General features: G+C 37.4%; 1 protein-coding gene across 50 annotated transcripts in view; it reads right to left on the reverse strand.

Moving 5' to 3' along the window:
- ANK2 (ankyrin 2) overlaps positions 1 to 25,907 on the reverse strand; it is a 676,765-nt gene that overhangs the window by 217,578 nt on the left and 433,280 nt on the right. For 4 of the 50 annotated variants that reach the window (XM_070047700.2, XM_070047690.2, XM_070047687.2 and 1 more), the window contains exon 1: positions 21,833 to 22,217. The exons of 44 other annotated variants lie outside the window; for them this stretch is intronic. In XM_070047700.2, the coding sequence (XP_069903801.2) occupies positions 21,833 to 21,967 (135 nt within the window). In that variant the 5' untranslated portion in view covers positions 21,968 to 22,217. Of the gene's footprint in view, positions 1 to 21,832; positions 22,223 to 25,907 lie in introns of those variants that run through there. 2 more of the 50 variants (XM_070047694.2, XM_070047685.2) reach the window with 1 other exon arrangement.

The raw sequence follows: 25,907 nt of genomic DNA on the forward strand, positions 1-25,907 counted from the left end.
GGCCTCATTAAGATGCACATGGCAATATAGACAGTGCTTGGTTTATACAGTCTATTATACATCTAAAATTTTCAGTCAGAGTGATTTTTCCAAAGATATCATTTAATTACAACTTAACATATACCAGGATAACCTGTAATTCTGAATTCACTTATCCTGTATTCAATAAAAAGAGCAAGGTCATCAGTTACCCAACTCAAAATTTTTATTTTCATTTTTTAAGCACTTGACTCTGGCAATGTAAATATCCACTCCTGATAACATGTAAATTCAAATTCATTATTTGCTGATAGCATTTATTATCCCAAGGCAATAGTTTAACTTTCTGGGACTAATAGACACAAGTGCTCTGTGCTGCCATTGGAGTTTGGATCTTTTCTTCAAAAAATTTTCATAATTACTGAGTGTCAGGAATTCCATCTGGGTGATTGTTGATTACCAGAAATCATTTGTATGTCTCAATTCTTTCATTAAACTGTTATTAAGTTCATCTGAAAGATGTCAAGAACTCATCTTTCATATATATATATATACATATACATATATACACACACACACGTAATTTTTGAGAACTCACTCACTTCACTCTTCAACGTATATGGGTCCCAAAACAGCAAGCCCAGTTCCCATTCTCTTTTGTACAGTTGTAATGATGTGTAATGCACACTAAGTACCTTCAAGGAACTTGAGAAGGTAAGATTCCAATTCCAGTAGGCCAGCATATGCTCAATGTAACATGTAAAATCATTTTTATTTCTACTTCCTGGTCCTCATCTTGCTACACTAGTGGTATATAACAATGTTAACAAACTTTTTAAATGTCAAATTCACAAAAAATATTGTAAGAATATTTAGTATGTATACTGTGTAAAAAGAAATTACTCCCAGTCTGACTCAACTTGATTAAATTATTAGAGAGTTCTATTGATCTACCTCTGTAAATGCATACTTACTGGAAAATCATAGGTTTCAATCTGGAAAAAAGAGGAATTAAATTAGCCAAACAAAGCATTATTTCACTAATAGTTAAAATACTTTATCCAGTCCTTAACAGTTATTTTCTTTGAGAGTCAGACAATTATTTTAGAAGCAAATGTGCCAGACACTGTAATGGATGTTAGGACTGAATGTACAAAAAATAAGTACAATCCTTTCTCTGAAAGATTTTTAAAATCTGCAGAAAAGCAATTTGAACTACAATATGGTCCATAAATTAGAATTGGATAAAATGGACCCAGGGAAATCATTTAGAGGCACTAATCTAAGCACAAAATGTTTGTTTTACAAACTTACTTTACTATTGACATTTAGTCAGTAAGTTTAGAATAAGGATGGTAAGGTGTTTGACACAGGTTCCTTGTAATGTCAGTTGGAAAATATGGCCAGCACAGAAACTAGCAGGTACACTGTCATAGCAGCATCAAAGACCATGGTTTCCAGAAAGCTATAAGTAGCTCAGTATGTGTGAGTTACAAAGATCGTGTTAGAAACAGAAAAGAAGTAAAATTTTAAAAGTCAAGCAGGGCCCAGACCATGAGTGTTGTCATTGGTATAATATGATTGAGTACTTCCAGGAAGATGAAGGGATAGGAGGAAATGTTCCGAATTCTGTTTTGAAATTATTGCTATCAGAATATACAGGAGTATGGGGCAGTAGGATGTTCAATGTGAGACTATTTCAGCAATCCTGACCAGCAATGTCATCAGGGACAGCATGTGGAAAAAAAAGAATTTGTCTCATACATAGGAAAAAATGGGCTACAAAGCCTGGGGAAATTGAATGAGGGCTATGAAAAAGAAGAAATTTTAAAAACAAAACAAAACAGAAAAAAAAAAATCTTGGTGACTTACAGCCCTGGCATGTAATGAGTAACACTTTTAATCAAGATCAGGAATTCAGGGGAACAAAATACCCTAAAATTGGAGAACAGAACACAATAATTTGATTTTGGACTGTTTAAATTTGCAGAGTTATCACTGCCTATAGGGAATTTAAAATGCAAAACTGAAAAGTTCAGGAGACAAGCATGGACTACAGAATGAACTGGTTGTGTGTGGGGGTGGGGTGTGAATATTACTTCACTCCTTACTATTTCTTTGACAATGAAATGCCTAAGAATAAGGAAGTATCCACTGTAATGTCTCTGGAAGGTGATACTGTCATCTCATTACCATCTTCCAGATAAAATAGAAGTTATAGTAGACGTGAGCATGTTTGTGTGTATGAGTGTACATATACTAGGGAACTTCAAAAAGTTCATGGAAACAGAATTAAAATATATTTATTTTACTACAAAAATTTAAAACGATTCATAATTTTTTCTTAACACACATTTTCCATGAACTTTCTGAAGATTGTGTGTGTGTGTGCACACCCATGAAACTAACACAAAATTCTGTGCAGAATAGTTCTCATGAGGCCAGCATACTGATCTTACACAGTTGATGTTTTCCCACAAGACCTGAGAACAACTGAGATGTGATCTTCCACAGTTTTCTAAATCTACCTTTGGGCTATGAAATTCAATTGCCAGCAATGGTTTTAGCTTTTCAATTCTAACTCACTACAAGGTATAGGGTTTATGTAATTTTACACTGAAATGTAAAAAAAAGACAGAATGGAAAACTGACTTTAAATAAGATGTGTGTGCTTAATTATAGTACACAGCACATGGCAGTGGAAAAAGGATTAACAAATCAAGGATTTGTAGCTGGTGCTGCCTACTTTTTTTTTTCTTTAACATTTTAGTTTATACTACAACATCCTTCTGCTGGAACTCAGTCAATAAAAACTATTCTAGTTATTACTGCATTTCAAAGAATATCTGATCTTCAGAGGCAGCTTTCAAAACAAATTCTTAACTTGTTGGGGTAAGGACATTGGCATCAACTCTAAAGAGAATTTTGAAAAGTAAGGAAATTCCTAATTTAAACATTACTAAAAACAAAAGGGAAGTTAACTCATCTCATGGGACTGGTTTTTCTTCAAATGCCTAAGACACTCTCAGAGAAAAATCAGACTTAAGCCAGGCTTTATGAGGAATGAAGAATCCTCCACTAGTTGTCTTTTATTACTGACTTCTGCAGGAATTTATATTAAGTGCACCCTGTGGATCTATTACCAGAGGCATGGAAGTTGGCTTCTACAAGACACTCCCTGACTGTACCCTCAGGTTTGACCACATTCCTTTTCCCTGGGGTCCCCTAACACTCTGAGCAGGGAATGATTCATAAATATTTGTTGGCTCCAAGTTTTAAACACATCATTGCACTCGATGTTGTGCATGGTTCTAGAGGCTGCCCAGTTTATCTGTTTGCATGCCTATCTCCCCAGCTGGCCTCCAGGGTAGATATAGTCTACAGCTCACTCATCTTTGTGTCTCCACTGACAGCACAGTGTGACACAGAGTAGATCGGCAAGAACTTGTAGAAATAAACAAATGAAAAAGGGAGAAGTTCAACAGAGTGAAATTGGCCAAACAGGGGCATGAAGCAGCACTGATCAATATGGGTATTAAATAAAACAGTGAAAAGCTTAGTGAATATGATAAACATCGCAGAATTATTAAATTCTACCATTTGGTTTCAAATCTTGATTGGTCACGTTTATACATGGTTATCATGTTAATTCACCTGGAACTCATTATGTAAGGTTAAAATTATTATCTTTATAGTTTTAATTATTATACTGGATTATTCTATTGGACATCCACAATGAGCCCATGTAATGCTTAGCTCTTAGGAAGTGTGAATGAGTAATGAATAAAGATGACCTTCATCTGGATCATCATCCTACAGCTGAAGCCATGGATAACGATTGTAGTTAGCTCAGACTTGATTGGACAGGATCTGCAGCTCAACAGTCTCTAACTTTAACCATGTTAGCAGACAACTGGCAACTGTGACATCAGTAAAGAAATTAAATGAAAGAAATTATTGTCTTGTTGATATTAACTATATAGGATCATTAGTGCTCACATACTTTGAAATAAGAAACTATAATTTTGCTTTTCTCTGGGGGTAAAAAAAAAAGATTATCTAAAGCATAACATATGTATTATTGTTGTTACACAAGTTATCCAAAGAGGAGAACAGCTCACTACTCAGGATTTTTGAATGTATAACACATAGTACAATAATTTAATATTACCAGTAGTTACAGTAAAATTAACCTTTAAAATAAGTCATTAGTATGTTTAAATTATTCTGACAAAGACACAGGAAAGGGAGGCTGTATTCTTTTAAAATTATTACATATATAAAATATACCTCATTTAGATCATAAGGAACCCATCTATTTATTTCTACTATAAGTGTATTCCAATATCCATCTGTAGTATGACATAAACCAACATGTGTGTGTGTGTGTGTGTGTGTACATGCATGTGCTATGAAGAGAAAAATATAAATAAACAGAGAAAGAGAGACAGGCTCATATAATCCACCTCCAGAACAAAATTTTCACCACTTGAAGGCAAGAATCTGTTTCATAATTCTAAGAGTTGCCAAAACCTAGTTCTGTGCCTGAAATGTATGAGTAAAGATGGTTATGATGATAAAATAAATCTGCAGGAAGAAAATTTACCATATTTTGGTCTTATATAAAGCTCACAACAGGTAATATATATCCAAGTTATGCTGGTGTTAATCAAAAATGAAACACAAAAAATTGCTAAAACCAGAGTTACATTACTTTTGGGCATATAAAAAGCTTTTTTTATATTGTGGGGTTTTTTTTTGTTTTTGCTTTGGCAAAACAGTAGTTAACTGTAGCCAGAAAGACTTGGTCATCCACCAGATATAATTTAACTGAAGTGTTAAAATCTTTCTTAAATGTTTACCACAGACACCTTATTTTTGGTCCTTGATGAAGAACAAGGTGGTAGGTCAACTTTTTCCAAGTAATTAAAGGGCAACTCTTATGAAACTAAGGGATGGTCAGAATGGTTAGGCTGTGCCATTTCTGTTCGACAGTGTTGGCAATGGGAAATCAGCACATAACGTGAAACATGGTGAGAACGTGTGCATGCAAAGTCCTGCAGCATCACTGCGAGATCCAACCCTTCTCGGCTAAAAATGCTCCAGTTTTCTTTGCCTTATTTTTCTCTCATATGAAAATCATGAGGTATTTCAGCAATTAGGTTTCTTCCATTGGTAATCTTTTCTTAGGTATAACTATATGAGTACTAATTAAGTCAAGTAGATCTACAAAGAGTTAGCCTGACCAAAAGTCTTCTATTGTAATAGATTATGATTTCAAGTAAAAGAAATAACTATGTCTTTTTATTAGGTTTACTACAGTTTTTGTCCACCATGTTTTGTTTTAAAAAAAAAAAACTTGTGAATAGGCACATTAAGTCAATTCTTCATTGTTTGTAAATTATATATATATACACACATATACTTATATAGTTTTCATTCTTTCTTCTTTTTCTTTTTTTTTTTTTTTTCTGTTTTAGAAGCAGAGACAGAAAGAGATGGTAGACAATGAAAGAGAGACCTCATCCACTGGTTCACTTCTCAAATGCCTGCAATGACTGAGGCTAAGGTAGAGCCAGAGCCTAGGGCCAGGAACTCAATCCAAGTCTCCCATGTGAATGGCAGGAACCCAATTACTTCAGTCATCACTGTTGATTCCCAGGGTCTGCACTGGAGTCAGGAGCTAGAGCTGAGACTAGAACCCAGATACTCCAATGTAGGACATGAACATCTTAACTATTAGGTTAAGTGTCCAGCCCACTACAATTTTAGTGATTTCTAATTAAATTTTTAATATTTTCTTATAGAATATGGACTGATATAACACATCTTGTCATACGACACATCCTACCATTTGTCAAATTCAGGCTTACTTTGTAACTACAATATTCAGTTTGCTTTTGTCTGCATATACTTGGCCTGCTCAACTAGATTGCTAGCTACTTGAAGGAATGAACAATATCTTGTACTTTTGGTATCTGTTTCTCACACCAGCTACTTCAATAGCAATAGCTAACTTCACAATATGCCAAATACTTCCTTAATCTTACCTAATCCTCATAAGCTTCCCAATTGAGGAAGCTGAGGCTTAGTGAGGTCAATCCACTTTGTCCATGGGTTTTTGGGTAATAAGAGGCAGAATTGAGGTTGGCACTCGGTGAGTCTCTCCTGAGACCACCATTCATTTCACCTCCCCAACATCCCCCCCAAGTGCTACCTTTTCACTTTAAATGACTGAAAGGAGCAGCTGCTGCTTTTTGCTCTGAGTTGAAGCCACTCCAGCCATGTTCCTGGATCTCTGCTCAGGTTCTGATCTGTTAATGCCAGTTCTCTTCCTTGAGTCAGGAGACAGGACCTGAAGTTTGAGCCATATGGCACTTACACATCTGGAATATCAGTACCAATACCAATTTCTTTAATAGTGCTAACTCAAGTGTTGTGGACTTTTAAAGACATAGTTGTATTATTTCAAAATAGCATCGCCTATTATACTCAACAAGTAACCCTAGAGAAAGTTTCTATCATAATTATCACTATTAGTATGCAATGAAAAATGTTTTTCAAGCTCCACAGTGACGACGGGCTTCAAAGAAAACATTTGTTCCTCTGTTTCTAAAACAGCACGCAGACTTTTTCGAGATCATGCTGACACACTTCTCTGAGTGGGATTTAAACCTGGGCGGCTTCCAAGAGGAATGAAACCTCTCTCAGCTGTTCTTAATTAATCACTACACCTGCTGTTTAAGTGTTGATTGCATCTTTAAGATATGACAATAGTAAACCTTTCTCAGTAAAAAATTAGTAACAATACAATCATAAACCCTCTCATCTAAAGAACCACGTAAGCTAAAAAATGTGGAATATTACATTAAATAATTTGTTATGAGATCATAGAGAAATGGGCATTTTATAAAAGTATTTGTCTAAAACTATGTACACTTCTATCCTCTCTTCTCTTTTGCCCTTACAATGGCTCTTATTTTAAAAAGGATCTCTTGATCACTGTGTGATTGCATACAAATACATACTGATATATATTCTCACAGAATATTTGAAAAATGAATGAAAAAGAAAAAAATGATGGTCAGCAACCATAATTCCATTACCTAAACTTAGCACTTCATATTTTGATGTGTTTTCTTCTAGAAATGTCCCATATACATACTATTTATGAGTACACAGTAATACTTTTACAAAGCTAGGATAATCATTTTCTTTTAAACAATACCATATCATTCATAAGTTTTAAAAAATTTTCAAAATCTCATGTAATACTTTATATATTTACTGATTATTGTTTTTAGCTTTCTTCAGTCATATGTACAGAATTAGTTCCTTTGACTTTTGTTATTTTAAATAATTCTATGATAATAGTTTTGTACTACATCTTTGCCCTGTCTCGATGGTGGCTGTTGCTTAAACTCCTAGCATGGAATAAACATGCAAAAGGATGTAGACTGTTGATGCATACTGTACACATTTTGAAAGTGACCTTGAGAGTGCAAATGTTAACTGCTTGCACAAGAGCCTGTCTGTCTGCACCCATAGACTCAACAACCTTGCTCAACTGATACATACAGCACTGAGCTTTTGATTTGCTCTCATCATTTTCTGAAGAGTTTGAAAACTCAGACATTATTTATTGTCTACTAGATTTTTTATCTTTAAAATCTTCGCACAGACAGGATAGCACTTTGTCATTTTTTTGCAAAATTTCCCAAGCCTATTTATGTAAATTAAAACTTTCTTATAGAATCTTATAGCATTGCTTTTATTTTTCCAAAAATGATAGCAATGAAATAACTCTTAATCCTCTTCTAGATTAAAAAAAGTTGCCTTTGTTTTCCACTTACCTCTTTTAATTTCTTGAAATTTATTTTGGTGTTGGGCAAAATAAATCTTACTTGAAATTTTCCAAGGGAGCATTTTTTTCAATTGTTGAAAATCTTACAATCCACTTTCAATGTTCTCTGTCTCCTTTTTCACATTTCTCCTTCCTTAAAGAGCCTAGCACAACACAGTGAGTTTAGAGCTTCTGTTCTAATTCTGATTCTATCATTTACCATGAGGAGTGTGCCCTTGAGTTAATTACTGAACTCAATTAAGCCTCAGTTTACTTGTGATAACTTGTGTAGGATTATATGAACTAAATCAGGTAGTGCATGTTAGGCCACAGAGTAGTATGCTGGGGTAAGAGGCATCCAGTAAACGTATATTTTATTTTATTTTTAAAATTTTAGTTATCTTGATTTTATTTGAAAGGCACAGAGGAAGAAGGAGAGGGAAAGAGAGAGATTCCCAAAATGTCTATAACAGTCAGGGCAGGGGCAAGCTGAAGCCAATAGCCCACAATTTCATCTAAGTCTGCCACATAGATCAGAGTATTACCTGATGCCTCCCAGAATGCACGTTATCACGAAGCTGGATCAGCAGTGGGAACAGCCAGGACTAAGTACTCTAATACGGGATGCAGGCATTTCATGCAGCCACTTCAGCTGCTGTGCCAAATACCCACCCTTAAGGCATATTTTAACACTTGACTTGTGAGTAAATGAAATTCATATTCGTAAAAGCTATGTAGAGCATCATTACAGAATCTGGTAGATACTAGAGACTTAATAAATGATAGCTATTATTAACAATAATTGGTAATGGGGCCTGTGTTTTGGTGCGGCAGGTTAAGTCATAGTCTGGGATCTGCATCCCAAAACAGAGCACCAGTTGGAGTCTTGTCTGCTCTGCTTCCAATTCAGCTCCCTGCTAATTCACCTGGGAAGCAACAGAAGATGAACTAAGTGCATGGACTCCTTTCAATCATGTGGGAGACGCAAATGGAATTTCAATCTCCTGGCTTCAGCCTGGCTCAGTTCTGGCTGTTGTGCACAGTTGTGGGGGAGAACCAGCAGATGAGAGATTTTTCTCTGTCCCTCACTGTTTCTCTGTCACTCTGCCTTTTGAATAAATAAATCTTCAAAAAGTAATAATTAATATGGAATGCTCCCAAATCCTACATTTCCTATCACCTATATATTTAGTCCTGTCCTATTTTCTATCTCTGAGTCATTTTTTAATCAAGAGGCTAAGCCTGGAAAAAGCCTGGAATAAGCCAGACAGCATCCCGTCACCAATAAAGTGGTTAACAATGTTCGTGGCTAGGCTCAGGTCCACGGCTCTAACTGCAAGGGTCACATTTAAAACAAGAACAGCAATTGGCATGACCACTCGGATCACTGCTAGATTTTTTAAAGAATTAGAGTGTGTGTACAAATCAACACCAAAGAAAAGACAAATTTTTCTATCTATATTTATATACAAGTATGGACATAACAACAAAAAAGGGAGGAGGTAAGGAAGGGAGGGAGGAAGGGAATGGAGAAGGAAAGAAGGGAGGGAAGGGAAAGAGAGAACAGAGAAAAAATGAAAGAGTGTGTAGATTTATAGAACTCATTATTTCAGTGTTCCAAAGAAACTGATTTAATATTCTATTTTACAGACCTCATTAGAGTGCATATATAATTTTACAGAAATATGTGGAGTACTGAATACTTGATAGTTCACTTAGGTGTATTAAATTAAACTTGGCATAATGCTGCCTCTGTTCTATGAATTCCTATGTGGTGATTTGTTAGGTGATAGCCTAACTTAAGGCTATATTCTCCAGGCCAATGCTGTGTATATTGGGCTAAGCCTCAGCCTACAGCACCAACATCCCATATGGGCACCGGTTTGTGTCCTGGCTTCTCCTCTTCTGATCCTGCTCTCTGCTTATGGCCTAGGAAAGCAGTGGGAGATGGCCTGAGTTCTTGGGCCCCTGCACCCAAGTGGAAGACCCAGAAGAAGCTCCTGGTTCCTGACTTTGGATCAGCCCAGCTCCAGCCATTGCCCCCAACTGGGGAATGAATGAACCAGCAGAAGGAAGACCTTTCTCTCTCTCTTCCTCTCTCTGTAACTATGCTTCTCAAATAAATAAATAAAATCCATTTTTTTTGACAGGCAGAGTGGACAGTGAGAGAGAGAGAGACAGAGAGAAAGGTCTTCCTTTGCCATTGGTTCACCCTCCAATGGCCGCAGAGGCCGGCGCACTGCGGCCGGCGCACCGCGCTGATCCGATGGCAGGAGCCAGGTGCTTCTCCTGGTCTCCCATGGGGTGCAGGGCCCAAGCACTTGGGCCATCCTCCACTGCACTCCATGGCCACAGCAGAGAGCTGGCCTGGAAGAGGGGCAACCGGGACAGAATCCAGTGCCCCGACTGGGACTAGAACCCGGTGTGCCAGCGCCGCAAGGCGGAGGATTAGCCTACTGAGCCACGGCGCCGGCCCAAAATCCATTTTTTTTTTTTTTAAAAAGGAGTATATGCTCATTACAAGTAACTGAGTCTTAGCTATTCACAGACAGCACCTGATCAGACCATGTACATTAAAGCAAAAGTTGCATCAAACCACATCCAAAGGAGACAAATGCTGAGCGGGACTATATGGCATTTCCTTTTTCTGTCTATAAATACTGCCTGCCTACATTGCTGGGTAGAGCTCTCTGAACCTCCCCTGGTTCTGAATTCTACTCAATTCATGAATCATTCTTTTCTTCTATAAACTGCTAAACTTAATTTGCTTAAAGTGTTTTTCTCTTACAGATGATGTGATAGGAATCTTTAATGAGACCAGAAGAATTTCACTAGTCATCTCTCATGTGTAACATGACTTTTTAGGCAGAAGTGTGGGATTCAGCCAGGACACAGTGCCGGCTTTCAGTGCCAAGAGATGATCAGACCATTCAGAACAATCTTGTTCTTCAAGCTGTCCACTTGACAGGAGACAGAATCTCTAATTTTTCAAATTTGGGGACATATTTTTATAACATCTTATAGCAGCTTTGTAACCAGATTTCTGATGGGAGTTTATAAGACTAAACAATAAATAATATGACTCTATGTAGATATACAGAAATTACTGGTTTTAGGAAATGAAAATTAAGAGTTGTATTAAGTGTTGTGGTTGAAATCTAATGTGATAAGTGCAGCCCATCTTCTCTTAAGATTTATGTATTTATTTTGAAAGGCAGAGAGAGAAAGAGGAAGAGACACAGTGAGAGAGAGATCTTCCATTCTCTGGTTCACTCCCCAAAGCACCACAATGGCCATGGAGCAGGCCCAGGCCAAAGACAGGAGCCAAGAGCTTCTTCTGGGTCTCCCACATGGGTGACAGGGTCCCAAGCACTTGGGCCCACCTCCATTGCATGACCAGGCCATTAGCAGGGAACTGGATTGGAAGAGGAGCAGCCGGGACATGAACCGGTGCCCAGATGACATCCTGCCATTGCAGAGGGTGGCTTAACCAGCTCGGCCATAATGCTAGATCCCAGTGCAGCCATTTCTTACCTTTAAGGTGATGCATGAAAACTATAGGAAAGGCCTATTGCCTAGTATATACAGCACCCTCGGTCCCCCATGTGTCCTGTGTGGTCTTGGCTTCTTCAATGGCTAATAAATAGAGTTTCAATAATAAATTTTAATAACCTGGATTAGAGGAAGCATAATAAAATGTGAAGGTTGTTTTTTAAACTCTTATTATGACCTTAAATGCTGATGATACATATTTTACTCTGGCTTTTTACTAATGACAGCCTCTTATAACATAAAGCAATGGTTATCATACTTCAGGGCACTTAGGGGTTACTTAGAGAACACACATAATCTTGTTAAATAAATGTTTTTGGTGCCCACCCCTGAGATTCTCATTCAGGAGGTCTGGAATGAGACTTAGTAATTCGTAGATTTTTAAAACAATCTAGGTGATTCCTCATCCGTGGTGATTCACAGAGCACACTTAGGGAGGAGCTGACATAAAGGATTAACTAGATCTTCCATTCAGTGTATTTATTATATCAGCTTGCTATGTGTACAGTAGGGGTTATCTACCCTAAACTTAGTAAGATGTTTAAAATGATGTTTTGCAGTTAATGACTGATGGGTTAAGGGTGGAGATTTTATCTAATTGTGGTGGGTAGGACCTAGGGCCAGTAGGAGGACTTTAGGTCATTTGGATCGTGCCCTTGAAGAGTGGTTCTCCCTAGGGGTTGATCATTTTGAGTTCAAGTTCAACCTAGGTTCTCTGTTTCCTGATACAGCGTGTGATCCTGCCTCCACACCCATGGCTATCCTCCCCAGATCCCAGACAACAGGGCCTTCCCAACCTGAATTGTAATCTCCAAGCCATAAGCAGAAATAAACCTGATCTTTCCTGAAGAAGATCCTCTTAGGTTTTTTTAGCCAAAGTAATGAGAAGCAAACTGATACAAACCTCAAATATTCCATTCCTGTGTCATCATTAATTACTTAGTCACCAAAATATATGATGTAAGAATGCCTAAGAAATTTATTATCATAAGTTATTTTTAAAAGAAACAATTGTGTGTTATAGCTATATGAATAAAAGTGTGAAACAAACACCTTATTCATAGAAAGTTAATGAGTGTCTTTTATTCCTGAAAAATACATTTTCCAATTGTAACCTGGAAAAGAAGTCTAACATAAAATCAGTGGTTTTCCCAAAGAAAGGGTTTCAGAAATGTTCTTTTTTTAAAAAAAAAAAAAAAGAGTTATTTATTTATTTGAAAGTCAGAGTCACAGAGAGAGAGAAGGAGAGGCAGGGAGAGAGAGAGAGAGAGAGAGAGAGAGAGAGAGAGAGAGAAAGAGAGGTCTTCCATCCACTGGTACACTCCCCAACTGGCTGCAACTTGGACCACCTTCTACTGCTTTCCTAGGCCATAGCAGAGAGCTGGATAGGAAGTGGGGCAGCTAGGACCTGAACCAGCACCCATACGGGATGCCAGCACTGCAGGCGGCGGCTTTACCTGTTATACCACAGCACCAGCCCCAGAAATGTTCTTATGTATTTCTCTCTTACTATATTTCTTAGTAGATGCTTTCTAATTTCCTTCAGATCAATAATCTAGAAAGCTATGATACCAAAGTAGCTCTAATTTTAACATATTATTTCTGCATTGAGGGAGATCCAAATGTCTTGTATTTTTCCTTGATTGAGTGTGGGGAGCAACTGGGAGCAACTCGGACTAGACTAAGTTACTGGAATTAAGACTTATTCTATGCATCTGCTCTCCCACAATATGGCGCTGGGAGAGGAGGAAACAGCTTCTACCCAGCTGCCTCTCACCAACTTGACAAGCTGCAGGAGCTGCTCCTGATTGGAGGAGAGCAGCGTACTCGGCATGTGGGTAGCAGAGTTGGGATTGGTGGAAGAGGACTATAAAGGAGGAAAGAGACAACATGCACCAAGGAACATCTATCTGAAGGAACACCTGTGCAGCCCCCGAGAGAGCCGGCCAGCAGTGTGCCGCTCCCCTGCGGAAGTGGGGAAAGTGGCTAGGGGGAACCTCCGTGGAAGGGACGGTAGCCAACCCGGGAAGAACCAGCAGCAAACCCGGGGAGGGCCGAGCAGACAAAAGAACAGCGCAGGGTCCTGTGTCGTTCCTCCACGAAGAGGGGGAGCGACAATTGAGAATTCTTCATTAGATGATTAATCAGAGATTTGGTTTTAAAGACATAATGTATTTATTTAATAAGGAGAGTCATTATACTAGAATACAGAATTTCTATAGCAGGAGCCAGCGCTGTGGCTAGTGGGCAAAGCCTGCATGTGTGGCACCAGCATCCTATACAGGTGCCGGTTCTAGTCCCAGCTACCTGTCTTCCAATCCAGCTCTCTGTTATGGCCTGGGAAAGCAGTAGAGGACAGTCCAAGTGCTTGGGCCCCTGTCCCTGCCGGGGAAACCCAGAAGAGGCTCCTGGCTTTAGATTGGAACAGCTCAGTTCCAACTGTTTCAGCCATTTGGGGAGTAAACTAGCAGATGGAAGACTTTTCTCTCTGTCTCTCACTCTCTGTCTATAACTTTACCTCTCGAATAAACAAATAAATTCTTAAAAAAAAAAAGAAATTTCTACAGCAAAGGTAGAATCTGAAATTTACTTCAAATCCCCCTGTTTGTAACTTGTTGATGACTGAGGTAGGTAGAGAGTACAGGAAAAAAAAAAAAAAAAGAGAGAGAGAGAGAGATTTCATGTAAGCTATGTGAAACAATTATGAGCAACACTCATAATTCACTAAAAACAGTTTCACTTCACAACCTGCACTATTAAATACTTGGCCTTCATATAGCTTTCAGATGAAACTTCCTACCTCAAAGAATCATTGAAATGATCATGTTCAGATAGTCATTGTGATATTTTTACTTCTTATAAGCAAATATTTTAAAAAGGTGTAAAAAAAGTTTCCCTGTACTCATGTAGGTCCACACAAATATGACAATGTAAGCTTTGAAAGTTCAAATGTCTAAAATTTTTATACTCAAAGTGATACAAGATGCCTGAAATTTCAAAGAAAAACACTTAATTGAAAAAGAATCAAAGATATTTTTCATGGCATTTTTTTTTAACTAAACGGACATTAAATCAAAACAGCAAGTGCAAGTGAGTAAGAGGCATGGCAGATGTCTGTGTGGGAAGGAAGCAAAGCACGAATGGAGAGCTCTCTCCACAGTGTATTCTCTGCTCTATCATCACACCTGTGACCTTGAAAAAGTCAGTGTATGTACAGCAGGACTCTTCTTGTTAGATAGGAGGGCACTTCAGTAAGTTTGTGGGAAATGTTCGTTCATGTCTTTTAATTCCATTTTCCACAAACTTTTTAACATACCCACAAATAATAGTTCAAACAAATATGATTATTTGGTTTGGATGTACTTCTTTGTAAGAAAATTATGAAAGAAATAAATTAGAGATTATTTACAGTTTATTCCTCTTAGTAAAATATCTTTCACCAAATTCCTTTAGAATGTAACCATTACAATTTATGTATAACTTCATATAAGAATAATGATTCAAGTAAACAAATACTATAGAAATTATTACAGAAATATATAATATATATAGCAACATATAATAATACATATAGAAAATAATAGATGTTTAATGCAATTAATATTTTATACCAGTAATGCATGCAATTATACTAATGGTACATTCCTTTATTAAAAACAAGATCATAGGGACCAGCATTGTGGTGCACTGGGTTAAGCTACTGCTTGCCTATGAGCACCAGTTTCAGTCTTGGCTGCTCTACTTCTAATCCAGCTCCCTGCTAATGTGCCTGGGAAAGCAGTGGTAGATAGCCCAAGTTTTTGGGCCCCTGCATCCACGTGGGAGATGCAGATGGAAGTTCAGGCTTGGCCTAACCCCAGCCATTGTGCCCATTTGGGGAATGAACCAGCAGTTGAAACAGTTGAAAGATCTCTCTTTCTCACTCTCTGTAATTCTGCCTTTCAAATAAATAAAATAAATCTTTTAAAAAAAAAAACAAGATTATAATAAAACTTCTTAATCATCATGTTCTTTCAATTTTTTTAGAAATGGCTTTTGCACCTCTTTCCAATGTTTGTGGCCTCTGATGTCATCTGGGAGTGTGTCAGCTACAGCTAGAAAAGGCCCACAATTCCATCTGCTTCTACTCACTAATTCATTCATTTTCCCCACGATCTTTACTGAGAACCTGCTAGATGGTAGGCACTTTGTTGGACACCACAAAGAAAATGGAGCAAATTACAACCGAAATGATTCTCCTAAAGCAGCCTTTGGTCAATGTCTCTCACTAGGATACAGTTCAGATTCTAAATCTTGGCTTGTGAAGCTATTGATAATCTGACCACCTTTTCCCAATCTCATGGGTTTCACATATGTTCCATAGAAACTGAGTATCATAACCAAGAGGATTTGCAGACTGATTCTCAATCATCCTAATGTCATTACTAACTCGAGGCTTTTTGACTTTTCTGCAACTGTTTGAGCCATCATGCTGAGATACTTCATAATACACTGGACTTTCTCATTACACTATAATACTACATTGGACTTCTGCTTTGTCAGCACCTGGATTCTGCTCCTTCATCTTGGTAGGCCCGAGACTCAGTAAATGCTCACTGAATACACAAGTGTACATCCTTCGCAACAGGAATCCAGACTGTACTCTGCTGCCCAGATCCCTTTCATGCTCCGTCTTCTCCATGGGCCGGAGGAAAATATTTAACAATTAGTTCAGCTGAAACAGTAGAGGGAGATGCTCACAGAAGCCTCTCATTGATCCAGGAATTACCCTTCAGTTTGCTCATGTGGGAGATGAGAGTAGGCAGGGAAATCCTGTGTATGCAGTCAGACTACTCACAGTAGAAGGGGCAGCTTCATGGGCTCATTGTACCAGCTCTTGAATTAGTCTTTACGGACCCATTTCAAACTGCAAACAAGTGGTACTGGGCTTCTGCCACATACCCTCTGTACATCAGCCCTGTCCACGAGGCATTTACAAAGCACGGAAGCCTGTATTGGACATCCCTTTCTTGGGCATCCAAGAGACTCATTCCATCATTCATGTTGCCAGTTAATGGCCTACTGTCTTTCAGAGTTAATTGATTATATGTAGCTACTCCTGCCCCTAAAACTAGATCGTAAACTCCTAAAGAACAGAAGCCAGGAACTATCTTCTTTAAAACTTTGTCTTTAAATATCTAAAAGTTGCATAACCATGTTTTGTATCATTTTATATTTTTTGAAATGCTTACCAGAATGATTTTCATTATACTTTTGGTTCTTGTTATTATTGATGTCAAAACCAACATATGAAGAAGATTTCTTAATCATTTATGAAAGTCCTACAGAAGACAATGCTAATTAATACCACTTAGTCTCTTAACTTCTATCTTCTTAAAGTTCAAAACTGAAGAAAGACTTAACTCTCTTTTTTTGCCTCTACCTCCTCCACAATCTAGCACTCAGTTGCTCAAGTAAAAAACTCCATCTTTTACTCTAATAACCTCAAATCATCCTTTCATAGAAACAAAAAATACTTCTTGTCTGTGCTCCCTCCTAGTTCCATTGTTAAAACCCCAACCCAATCCTCCATCATTCTTTGGTCAACTTACTTGGCGTCTCTTTTGCCCTTCTGGTTGTACTCACAAACCGTCCTCCACAAGGGAAGAGCTCATGCCTGTCTCTGATACTTTGTGCCATTCATTCTCTCATTCTCTCCTTTGTTCACTGTGCTTCAGCCATGCTGCCTATCCTCGCATCCCTCGAACATGCTCTGCACATTCCTCCCTCTGCAGGTTCCTCATGCCCCCATTCATGTTAACAGTTTATCCTCTACCACTAGCACTCTGTCTCGATATTAGATGGCCAGCACCTAATATTACACCTGATTTAATAAATGTTTGCTGACTGACTTAGTCTGTTTTGAGTCATCGGCAGTCTAGCAGAAAAGTATACTGAATTGCTTTCATCACAACACAAGGATTCATGGCTCATAGCCTAATGTAATGAGAAAAATATAAAATAAAGAGAAAGCTAAAATAAAAAACTTAAAATTCACTCCTACAATGGAAAAAACTGTTTAAGTAAAAAAGCAAGAAAATAAAATCTCTAAGAGTAAACCAATAGAAAGATGTGATGATTTAAAACAGCCAAGATGGACAACCAAAGTCATGTTTGTGATAAAGCATCACATTTATTATTTTGCTCTTGAGACAAAGATAATTAATCTGATATGATTTTTAAAACTATAATAAAATGTATGATCCAGATAGAAGAGAAATATAGAACGCATTTAGAAGAATATGCATATATACAAGTGATGCTACAACAAAAATACAAGTTAAAAAAGGGAGGAAAGTGAAATAAAGAACATTTGTGAATCTGTTCTAGATTACACCTTTTCAAAGCATGGTCATCTTGGAAGCCTACTTGGACCCTTCAAGGCCTTGCTGAGTTATGTTGCAGGTAGAGCTATCCTAGGATCTAGGGCAAAGCCCACAAGACATCTCTAGAACTATCTCTTTCAGAAGTAAATTTGGAATACAAACAGCAGTCATCTACATAAATTAAAAAAAAAAGATATGTGAGAGATGATACAGTTGTCCCTTTTGTGATTAATATAAAAATTCAGAAGTATAACCAATATTTATTATAAATATAAAATTTAAAACAGCTGAATTTTGTTCTTGGCTATCTTCTAATTCTCTCTCTCTCTCTTTTTTGGTGCTTCCAAGATAATTGTGTTAACAGCAGATCTTTGAGTGCTTTATGGATTAATATAAGAAGCAATCACATGTTGAAGGAAAACACTGACATATGCTCATGAGTCTTCACTTTCATTAGGAAGAAGACATCTTTTTAGAGGATTCCAAACAAGATCACTGGGGAGATCGCGCGTGCCCTTGTGGGTCTGAGTGAAGGAGGGATGGGGTGAGGGATATCTTAATGGATGGACCAGGATCCAGAGCAGCCCAGTCATCTAGAGTTTGGGGTGAAAGCATACCTCCCTGCTACTAGAATCTTCATTGCATTAGCAAAGTGAAAAACAGAAATTGCAACCAAATTTTTAATGTTAGATATAAATATATTAGAACTACTTCTAGCATACTGAGGAATGTTTATTGGTCTCAGAACAACCTTCCAAGATGGAGTATTATATTTTATATCTTTATGAAGTTGACAAATAAAAAGGTAATGATTTAATTTATAAGACTAGAAGAAAATAGTAACTAAAATTGCTACTTTTTAACTTAGTAATTGAAAAATTTAACAATTGAAAATGTAGTAAACAAATAACTTGGAATATAGCCAGCCCATGTGTTTATCTATTGTCTGTGAATATTTTTGCTCTAACAACAGCAGAAATCAGTAGCTGCAACATAGATACTGTGTTCCTTAAAATCTATAATAGTCACTCTCTGGTCCCTCACAGTTGGATGAACTCTGTAATGTAAAGATTAATTTGGATATGCATTACAAAATAAGACACTATTTTTCCAGCTATAGAATTTCATAACCACAAAGCATAGGTATATGAGCTGTTTAACTTTTCACTACGATTTTTAAATATTTGCTTAAATCTAAAAATTTATCATGCTGTCAAAATAACATTCAATTTCCTTTTCTGTAACTATATTTGTACAGCTTCTGTGTTTAGTTATATAACATATCTGGAAGTTATTATGGTTTGGTTTGCTTTATCTTTCTAAAAATCTCTATGTGAAGTTTCAAATGTGGACAGGCAATATTTGTTCAAGGAAAAATTATCTTTTCCAACCCAATTCCTGACTGATTTCTTCCTCACCGTTCTAATTATAAAATATTCAAAATAAAACATAGAAAAAAAATGAAATATTACTTTTCAAAAGCCCAGTAAATTTAGTATTTTAAATTTATGGTTTATGTTTTACATTAGCTTAGTTCTGATTCTGAGCAAAGTGGGAAGTTTACTTTATATGAAACTTCTGATTCGACAACACAATCTCTATACACCATCTCTAAGTTTATTTCCAGAACAAATGCGAAAACCTGTTTCTACTTTTTCCCTTAAGAAAAAGAATATAATTAAGAGTTCTGAAGTTCTAAATTATCACCAATTGTGAAAGGCACAAATAGCTGGAAAGTAAGTGACTTAGCAATGTACAGAATCAGGATTTAAAGACAGACTGACTTCAGTCTTACAATTTTGAAAAGTAAAGAAAGATGGTAATTTTCTTAAGTTTGGGTAAGTTAAGCTATATAGAACCATATATTTTGCTTAAGTCATCCTTGGTATTACACATTAACTTTTTTTAGGTTCTGTGGAGAAATTCTGGATCAAACATTCCCTCAGAAGGTAGATAGTGGGTCCATTTGCACCCTGACAATTTCTTCTCTGTCACAAAGAGCAGTATATGCCCCAGTCTATTAAGTCAACAGCAGAAGAATTTATTTAGTGACCCAAAGACTATATACATGTTAACTGAGACAATTCAGATTGTTTATTTTTTAAAACTAACTCATCTTTGTATCATGGTCAATATGTATTGAGGGATAGTAATTTAACAAGGCAAAGTTACTGTTGAATATTTCTTTTAAAAAGTTTTTAAATAGTTTTGTGAACACTGACTGAAGTTTGGACCTCAAAATCATGGTGACACTTCCTCTTCTTTACCAAAACGAATCTATTAACTTACCAATATATGACCATTTTGTTTTCTACATTTTAAAAATATACTTTCATATTTCATTCCTAAATCACCTCTCACTTCTTTTTATGTGTCACATTTTTCTAAACGACTGTTAAAAGATGAAAAAATGGAGAACATGTGCAACAAAAAGACTGGCAAATTATTAACCATTTAAAAGAATATTCTAAATTAATAAAAAAACTTCATGAACATAGAAGCTATCTTTTAAACACAGGAATTAAATCTTAGAGAGAATATATTTATGCATGGCAACAAAGCAAGCCTCTAGGGTTACAGCTGGTCCATCTTCTGTGACTCCTCGGTTCAGAAAGCTGCATTAGAGAGTGAGAAAGCCGGAGTGGCTTTCCAGGAGGATGTGGGTAATTTTCAACTATCATTGAGACAGGCAAATACAACTGCTCCTGATGACGACCCTCACCTGTGTGGTTGTTAAAGCAGATGGCCTCCCTCCCCCTGCCTGTTTCTCTTCCCTTCCAAAAGCTCCTCCTTTTTCTACTCCCCGCTTGATGTTCATTTTTGCTAACTGCAAAACATTGGCTCTGCACGTTGTTTTTATTGACAAACTCTTAGCTTTGGGTTTTATTTTTAATATAGGAAGCTTTTATTTGATAAATGTAAATTTCATAAGTACAACTTTTGGATTGTAGAGGTTCTTCCCCCATACCCGCCCTCCCACCCCCAAACCATCCCACCTCCTATTCCCTCTCCCATCCCATTCTTCATTAAGATTCATTTTTAATTACCTTTATATACAGAAGATCAACACTATACTAAGTAAAGATTTCAACAGTTTGCACCCATACAGACACACAAAGTAGGTTTTAATTTCACTACAGTCTTCACTCCAGTGCTAAGAAATGGTGAAATTCAAGGAAGTCAGGTACAAGCCAAAGAGAGAGAGTGAGGATACCACCTTCAATTCATGGAATTTTATTTTCATTCCTGGAATTATCCAGGCAAGTGCAAAACAAGATCAAACTCCTCTGCTAGTCTTACTGAAAATCCTACATATCTTAGTTCCATGGTTTCAGTTTGGAATAAATAACTTGCAGTAAGGTCAAATTCCTGGATCTAACAGATGAAAGATACACTTTATTCTCCAGCAAGTATGGAAATCAAAATATTTCAGAAAGGGATTCCTGGCTGAAATTTTAAAAATCACAATAAGCCTTTGTAGCCATTTTAAGGAACACATCATACCACTGAATTATTAAAATCTGAGCATCAACTTAAATATTTCATTGCTCAACTTTTAAGCCTTTTTACAGACTGATATTCTCATACTTGGAACATTATTTAAAAGACTTTTCACTGTAGACAAGTAACAGAAATAAAATGCCTAACAGGCTGGAGCTGGGATTATAAATTAAAATATTCTTAAAAAATACTCAGTGACTAGTGAAGAATGAGTTATATGTGAACATTTATATATATATATTTATATAGGCAAAAGAATGTGGCAGCCTGAATATAAGTGAATCTGCAATTTTGCTGAAAGTCTACAATAATATCATAAAATACATGTTCATCTTTGGACAATATTTGAAATTAAAGCAACAGCATCATTGCTCATCCCCAAGTTAAAGGCAACTGAGAGGACACCAACATGTGGCACTGCCTAGCAGGAAGAGGAAAGAGCATGCCACTGAGTCAGTCAGTCAGCTGGTTTGATCACATTGGCTTCATTGTCAACGTCCTCCCAGGAAGTTTAGTGGTCTGACCAATGAGCTCCACTGTTATTCCTATGCCACCATCCTCCCTTCCTCCTCATCTCAGGCTTAAAACTTACCCGCGCCCCCGGTTCTTTGACGTCCTCACTGCTATAGCCATAGTAGTCTGGGGCTTTATCCAATTCCTGCATGTTTCCATGTGCCCTTATACTCTTATCTGCATGGCAAGACGAGCAGACGGCTGCATTTCCCATCTCAGTTCTGTAGTTCCTGCGGTCAGTTGGGCCCGTGCTTGCCTTCTGCACTCTGTCCAGGGCTCGCAGGGGCACACTAACATGGACAATTCATCAAGAAGATCCTTGGCTCCTCCACTCAGTCCCCCTACACGCCCCTCACCAGGCCTACCCATCTGCCGGCTGGCTTGCTGGTGTCAGAGAGAACTCAAAACCCGGCAACTGCAGGCTGCATTCAGTGGCCATTTCCAATTCAGGCGCTGCCTGTCTATTTTTACACCTACCAGGCCAGCTATGCATGTCAATGGAGTGAGGGGGGTGAGGCAGAGGGAGCAGGGGAGGGGGCGGCGCTGTTTTGTTTTTCACCATGCAAGCAGCCTGCTTCACACATGGATTAAAGTTCCCGCTGTGGAAAATGTCTCCACATATGAGAATTTTTGCATCTCTCAGTGAATGCCTTTGAATCCTGCGATTTTCCCCCCTCTCTGTCTCTATTCACACAGAATACTAAATCTGTTAACAACCTTTATCAGCATAGCAGATAAAAGCTGTTTCTTTGATTGCCAAAACCAAGTAGCATCCACATGGCTTATATATGCACTATCCTTTTCCTTATCATTTACAGAAAACAATTAATCATCCTTGTAGAATTTAACATTCACAGGAAATATATCAGTTAAAATGGCAAATTGACACAGGAAAGGATTTTTTTGGAAAGTATGTACAATTTGTCATTATGCATGAGTTGGTCACCTAAGAGCAAATGTTTTGAATAATTTATAATTTTTTTAATTTTAATAAGTTTGAAAATATTTCCCCCAAGTTTACAAAAAAAGATAGCTTTTAACAATATACAATTTTTGAAGTTATATTACAGATTAAAAAAAAAACAAATTTCTTCCTGAGATGAGCACAGCAAACACAGTATACTTAAGAAACCCGTTATAATAAAAAGCAAGCCTTCGTTATAAATTATAAAACTTTACATATAGTTAATATAAAGACAATAAGCTTTATCTTCCTACTAAATTTCATGTATGTGTAGGTATTTGAATATTAGTTTCTTTCTTCCTGTGTCAGTTGTGTAGATAAATATCTTCTCTTTCAAACAGTTTTAAACTACTCAATGTAAGGTCCAAACTTTGTAACTTCCATCCACATGCTATATATTAAACATTGAAGGTCTAATAAGTACATTGAATTGAATGCAATCATTTGGGGAAAACAGGATGTGGAAAGTATTTAGAAATTAACCATAATATGGTTGCTATGCTAGAATTCACCTTTTTGATTTGTCATTATTTTTAAAAACTGAAAACAATTTTTAAAATTAAAAATAGCACTCCTGAAACACCATTCTCATATTTGAGTTCATGAAGCCCTATAAACTCAGATCTGGGGATGACATTTTTGGATTACTCCTTTCCATAGGTTCCCAAGCTGCATTTTTCAGACGGTCCGGCTGTGAATAACTCTTTATTGCGAGTTTCTAAGTCTAATACCATAAAGATCCTCTCTCTACACTCCAATTTCTGAGAAGCATCTCAAGTATTCAGTGAAAATATTTTTAGTTCTCAGGTAAAGGCGAAGGCACCATTTTATTTTAAACTAGTGACTGAATCAGCAATCTGCAATCTCAGAGTCACCCGGGACAGCACACACAATTTCTCCACTCTTGCTGAACAGAAGCATAATCAGGACACTGTTAATATTAAAGCTTTAAGTGAAACAGACCAGACTGTGGGCAGAGATGTACCAAGTAAAACCTTTCATGTCACCTGAATAATTGTATAAACATTAATCTCATGATTCATCATAATATGGCAATGTCTCATCAGATGTTCCACATATTTGAGCCACATACTGTATTAAGTTAGCTGTGACGTCTAATGATGTGTGTACCAAAATCGTCTAAGAGGATGTGGTTTTAAGTTTCCTGTCTTCTTCTCCATAGTTCTTAGAGCCTGGAGAAGTTCTGTGGTCCACAAGTCTTACAATGAATGTTTCTTCTTGAATACATAAGAACCATTTTATTCAGATATAAACCGAGATTTTCCTAGTGACTGAATGAGGTGTCTGCCCCCCAACACACACATAAACACTCCGGAATTTGTTTACTACTTCTGAAACATGAAAATTTAACATTCAACAGAATTTTAAATACAGAATAATGAAAACACTAACAGCAAATTCTAAAAATGATCTGAGCTTCTGAAACACCACACTTATATGTGTAAAAGCAGTATTTACTCACTCCAGATCAGGGAGCTGTCACTAGGTGTGGAATGAATAATTTTGCTGCGCTTTAACGGCATGAATTGTTGCCTGGCTTCTTTGTGTCTGATTCATATATTACCCATTCTACCACCAGGTCTTTGCTTTTTGTTTCTGCTTCAACCAAACATGCACCCCTTCCTCCAGCACTCCATGCTCACTGCCTCCTTCACAGCTCATCTGAAAATTCACTTTCCTCTGTAGCTCTAAAGACAGATCATCATCCTTCTACCCCTCCTGGACTTTTGGGACTAATATAATCCCATACAACTCCTGCTTTATAAAAAACAAAAGTGGGAAATGTTAGTAAAATGGTGCAGTCTTATCTATGGCACGATCTACACCCTGACACCATGGTAGGCTCCAGCTCCCACCACCATTGCTGGAAGCCAGGTGGCCACATGGCCTAACCACCAGTGTCAAGCTCCACCCCCATCCTAATGGGATTCGCTGCTCCTACTTCCCTGCCCGGCCCCCCAGCAAAGTTTTAAAAGGACCTGTTCCAGAACACGTGTCTCTCCTTCTCTCGGTCTGCTGATCTCTCTCTCTCTTGACCTCTCTTACACTTTCCTTCTGCTTCTTTTTCTTCTTTGCCCCTTCCCTCCAGTCTATTGGGTTTCCCCAAAAAACCCTTTCCCTTAAAAAAAAAAAAAAAAAGAAAATTCACTTTCCTCTAAAAGTATTCATTATACCTATGTTAGTCCCTTAATTTGTTCAAACGTCTTTTTCAGTATGGTTGGGACTACCATCAGCTCTTACTTTTTCTTCATGATAGCCTAGTAGCCCTCACTGATCTCACAGATGTAAACATGTACACTAGTATTAGAAAGTAGCTCCATACAGGAATACAGTTCGTAAGTCAGTATTAAACAGAACTACACTGACCTAAACTTCTCTTTTTCACATATTAACAGTAATAATTTAATAACTGAAAGCAACTTAAAGCAGGATAAATCTTCAATTCCATCTCCAGTTTTGCAAAAAACACTCCTTTAGTTTTGAAAAAAAAAATCATTTGGGATTAATCGTCCTACAAAAGAAATTGTGTTTTGTTAACAAAGGAAAAAACACTGAGAGTATGAATCAAAACAGTAACCTGCTGACAACTCTTCCAAGACACTTTTTCTAAATGACTCACATCAGTTTTCTCCCCACCCCTTTTCTTCATGGTGGGAAGTCATCTCATTCTCTTTCCATGAGGGAAAACTTCTGCTTGTTGAATATAAAATCCATAGTCCAATTGTTCAAAACCCCATTGCTGAAGCTGAATGCCCAAGCAAGAAAGGGCAGGGTGCTCCTGTGCTGGCTAAAATGTCCTATTTTCTGTCAGAGCCGATTGAAATGATCTACCCAGATCATGTCATAGCGGTGAAAACAGAATTTCCAATGAACAGCTTCCTTTTGGCTATCACTCCAAACACGGATCCCACATGTTCTGATCAAAAGCACGTGTGTGGGGTCCAACACAGAGGACATTAATTCAGAGGTTGGAAGATTTCTAGTTCTAGCTCCCTGTGGCTTACAAAGAGTAGCTGCCAGACAGGCTTCTCATGAAAACTGGGTGATGTGATATAACCTATATACATAACATTGTGCCAAGTGGAAGGCAAGGTTAGCAAACACTGCAGCAATCATGCGTTAATAATATGCCAGTAGACAGCTGAGATCTCTGTGGACATCTGACATG

The sequence above is a fragment of the Oryctolagus cuniculus genome, chromosome 8 (assembly GCF_051225735.1).
Source record: "Oryctolagus cuniculus isolate XC-2025 breed Fujian yellow rabbit chromosome 8, ASM5122573v1, whole genome shotgun sequence".
Taxonomy (NCBI): Eukaryota; Metazoa; Chordata; class Mammalia; order Lagomorpha; family Leporidae; genus Oryctolagus; species Oryctolagus cuniculus.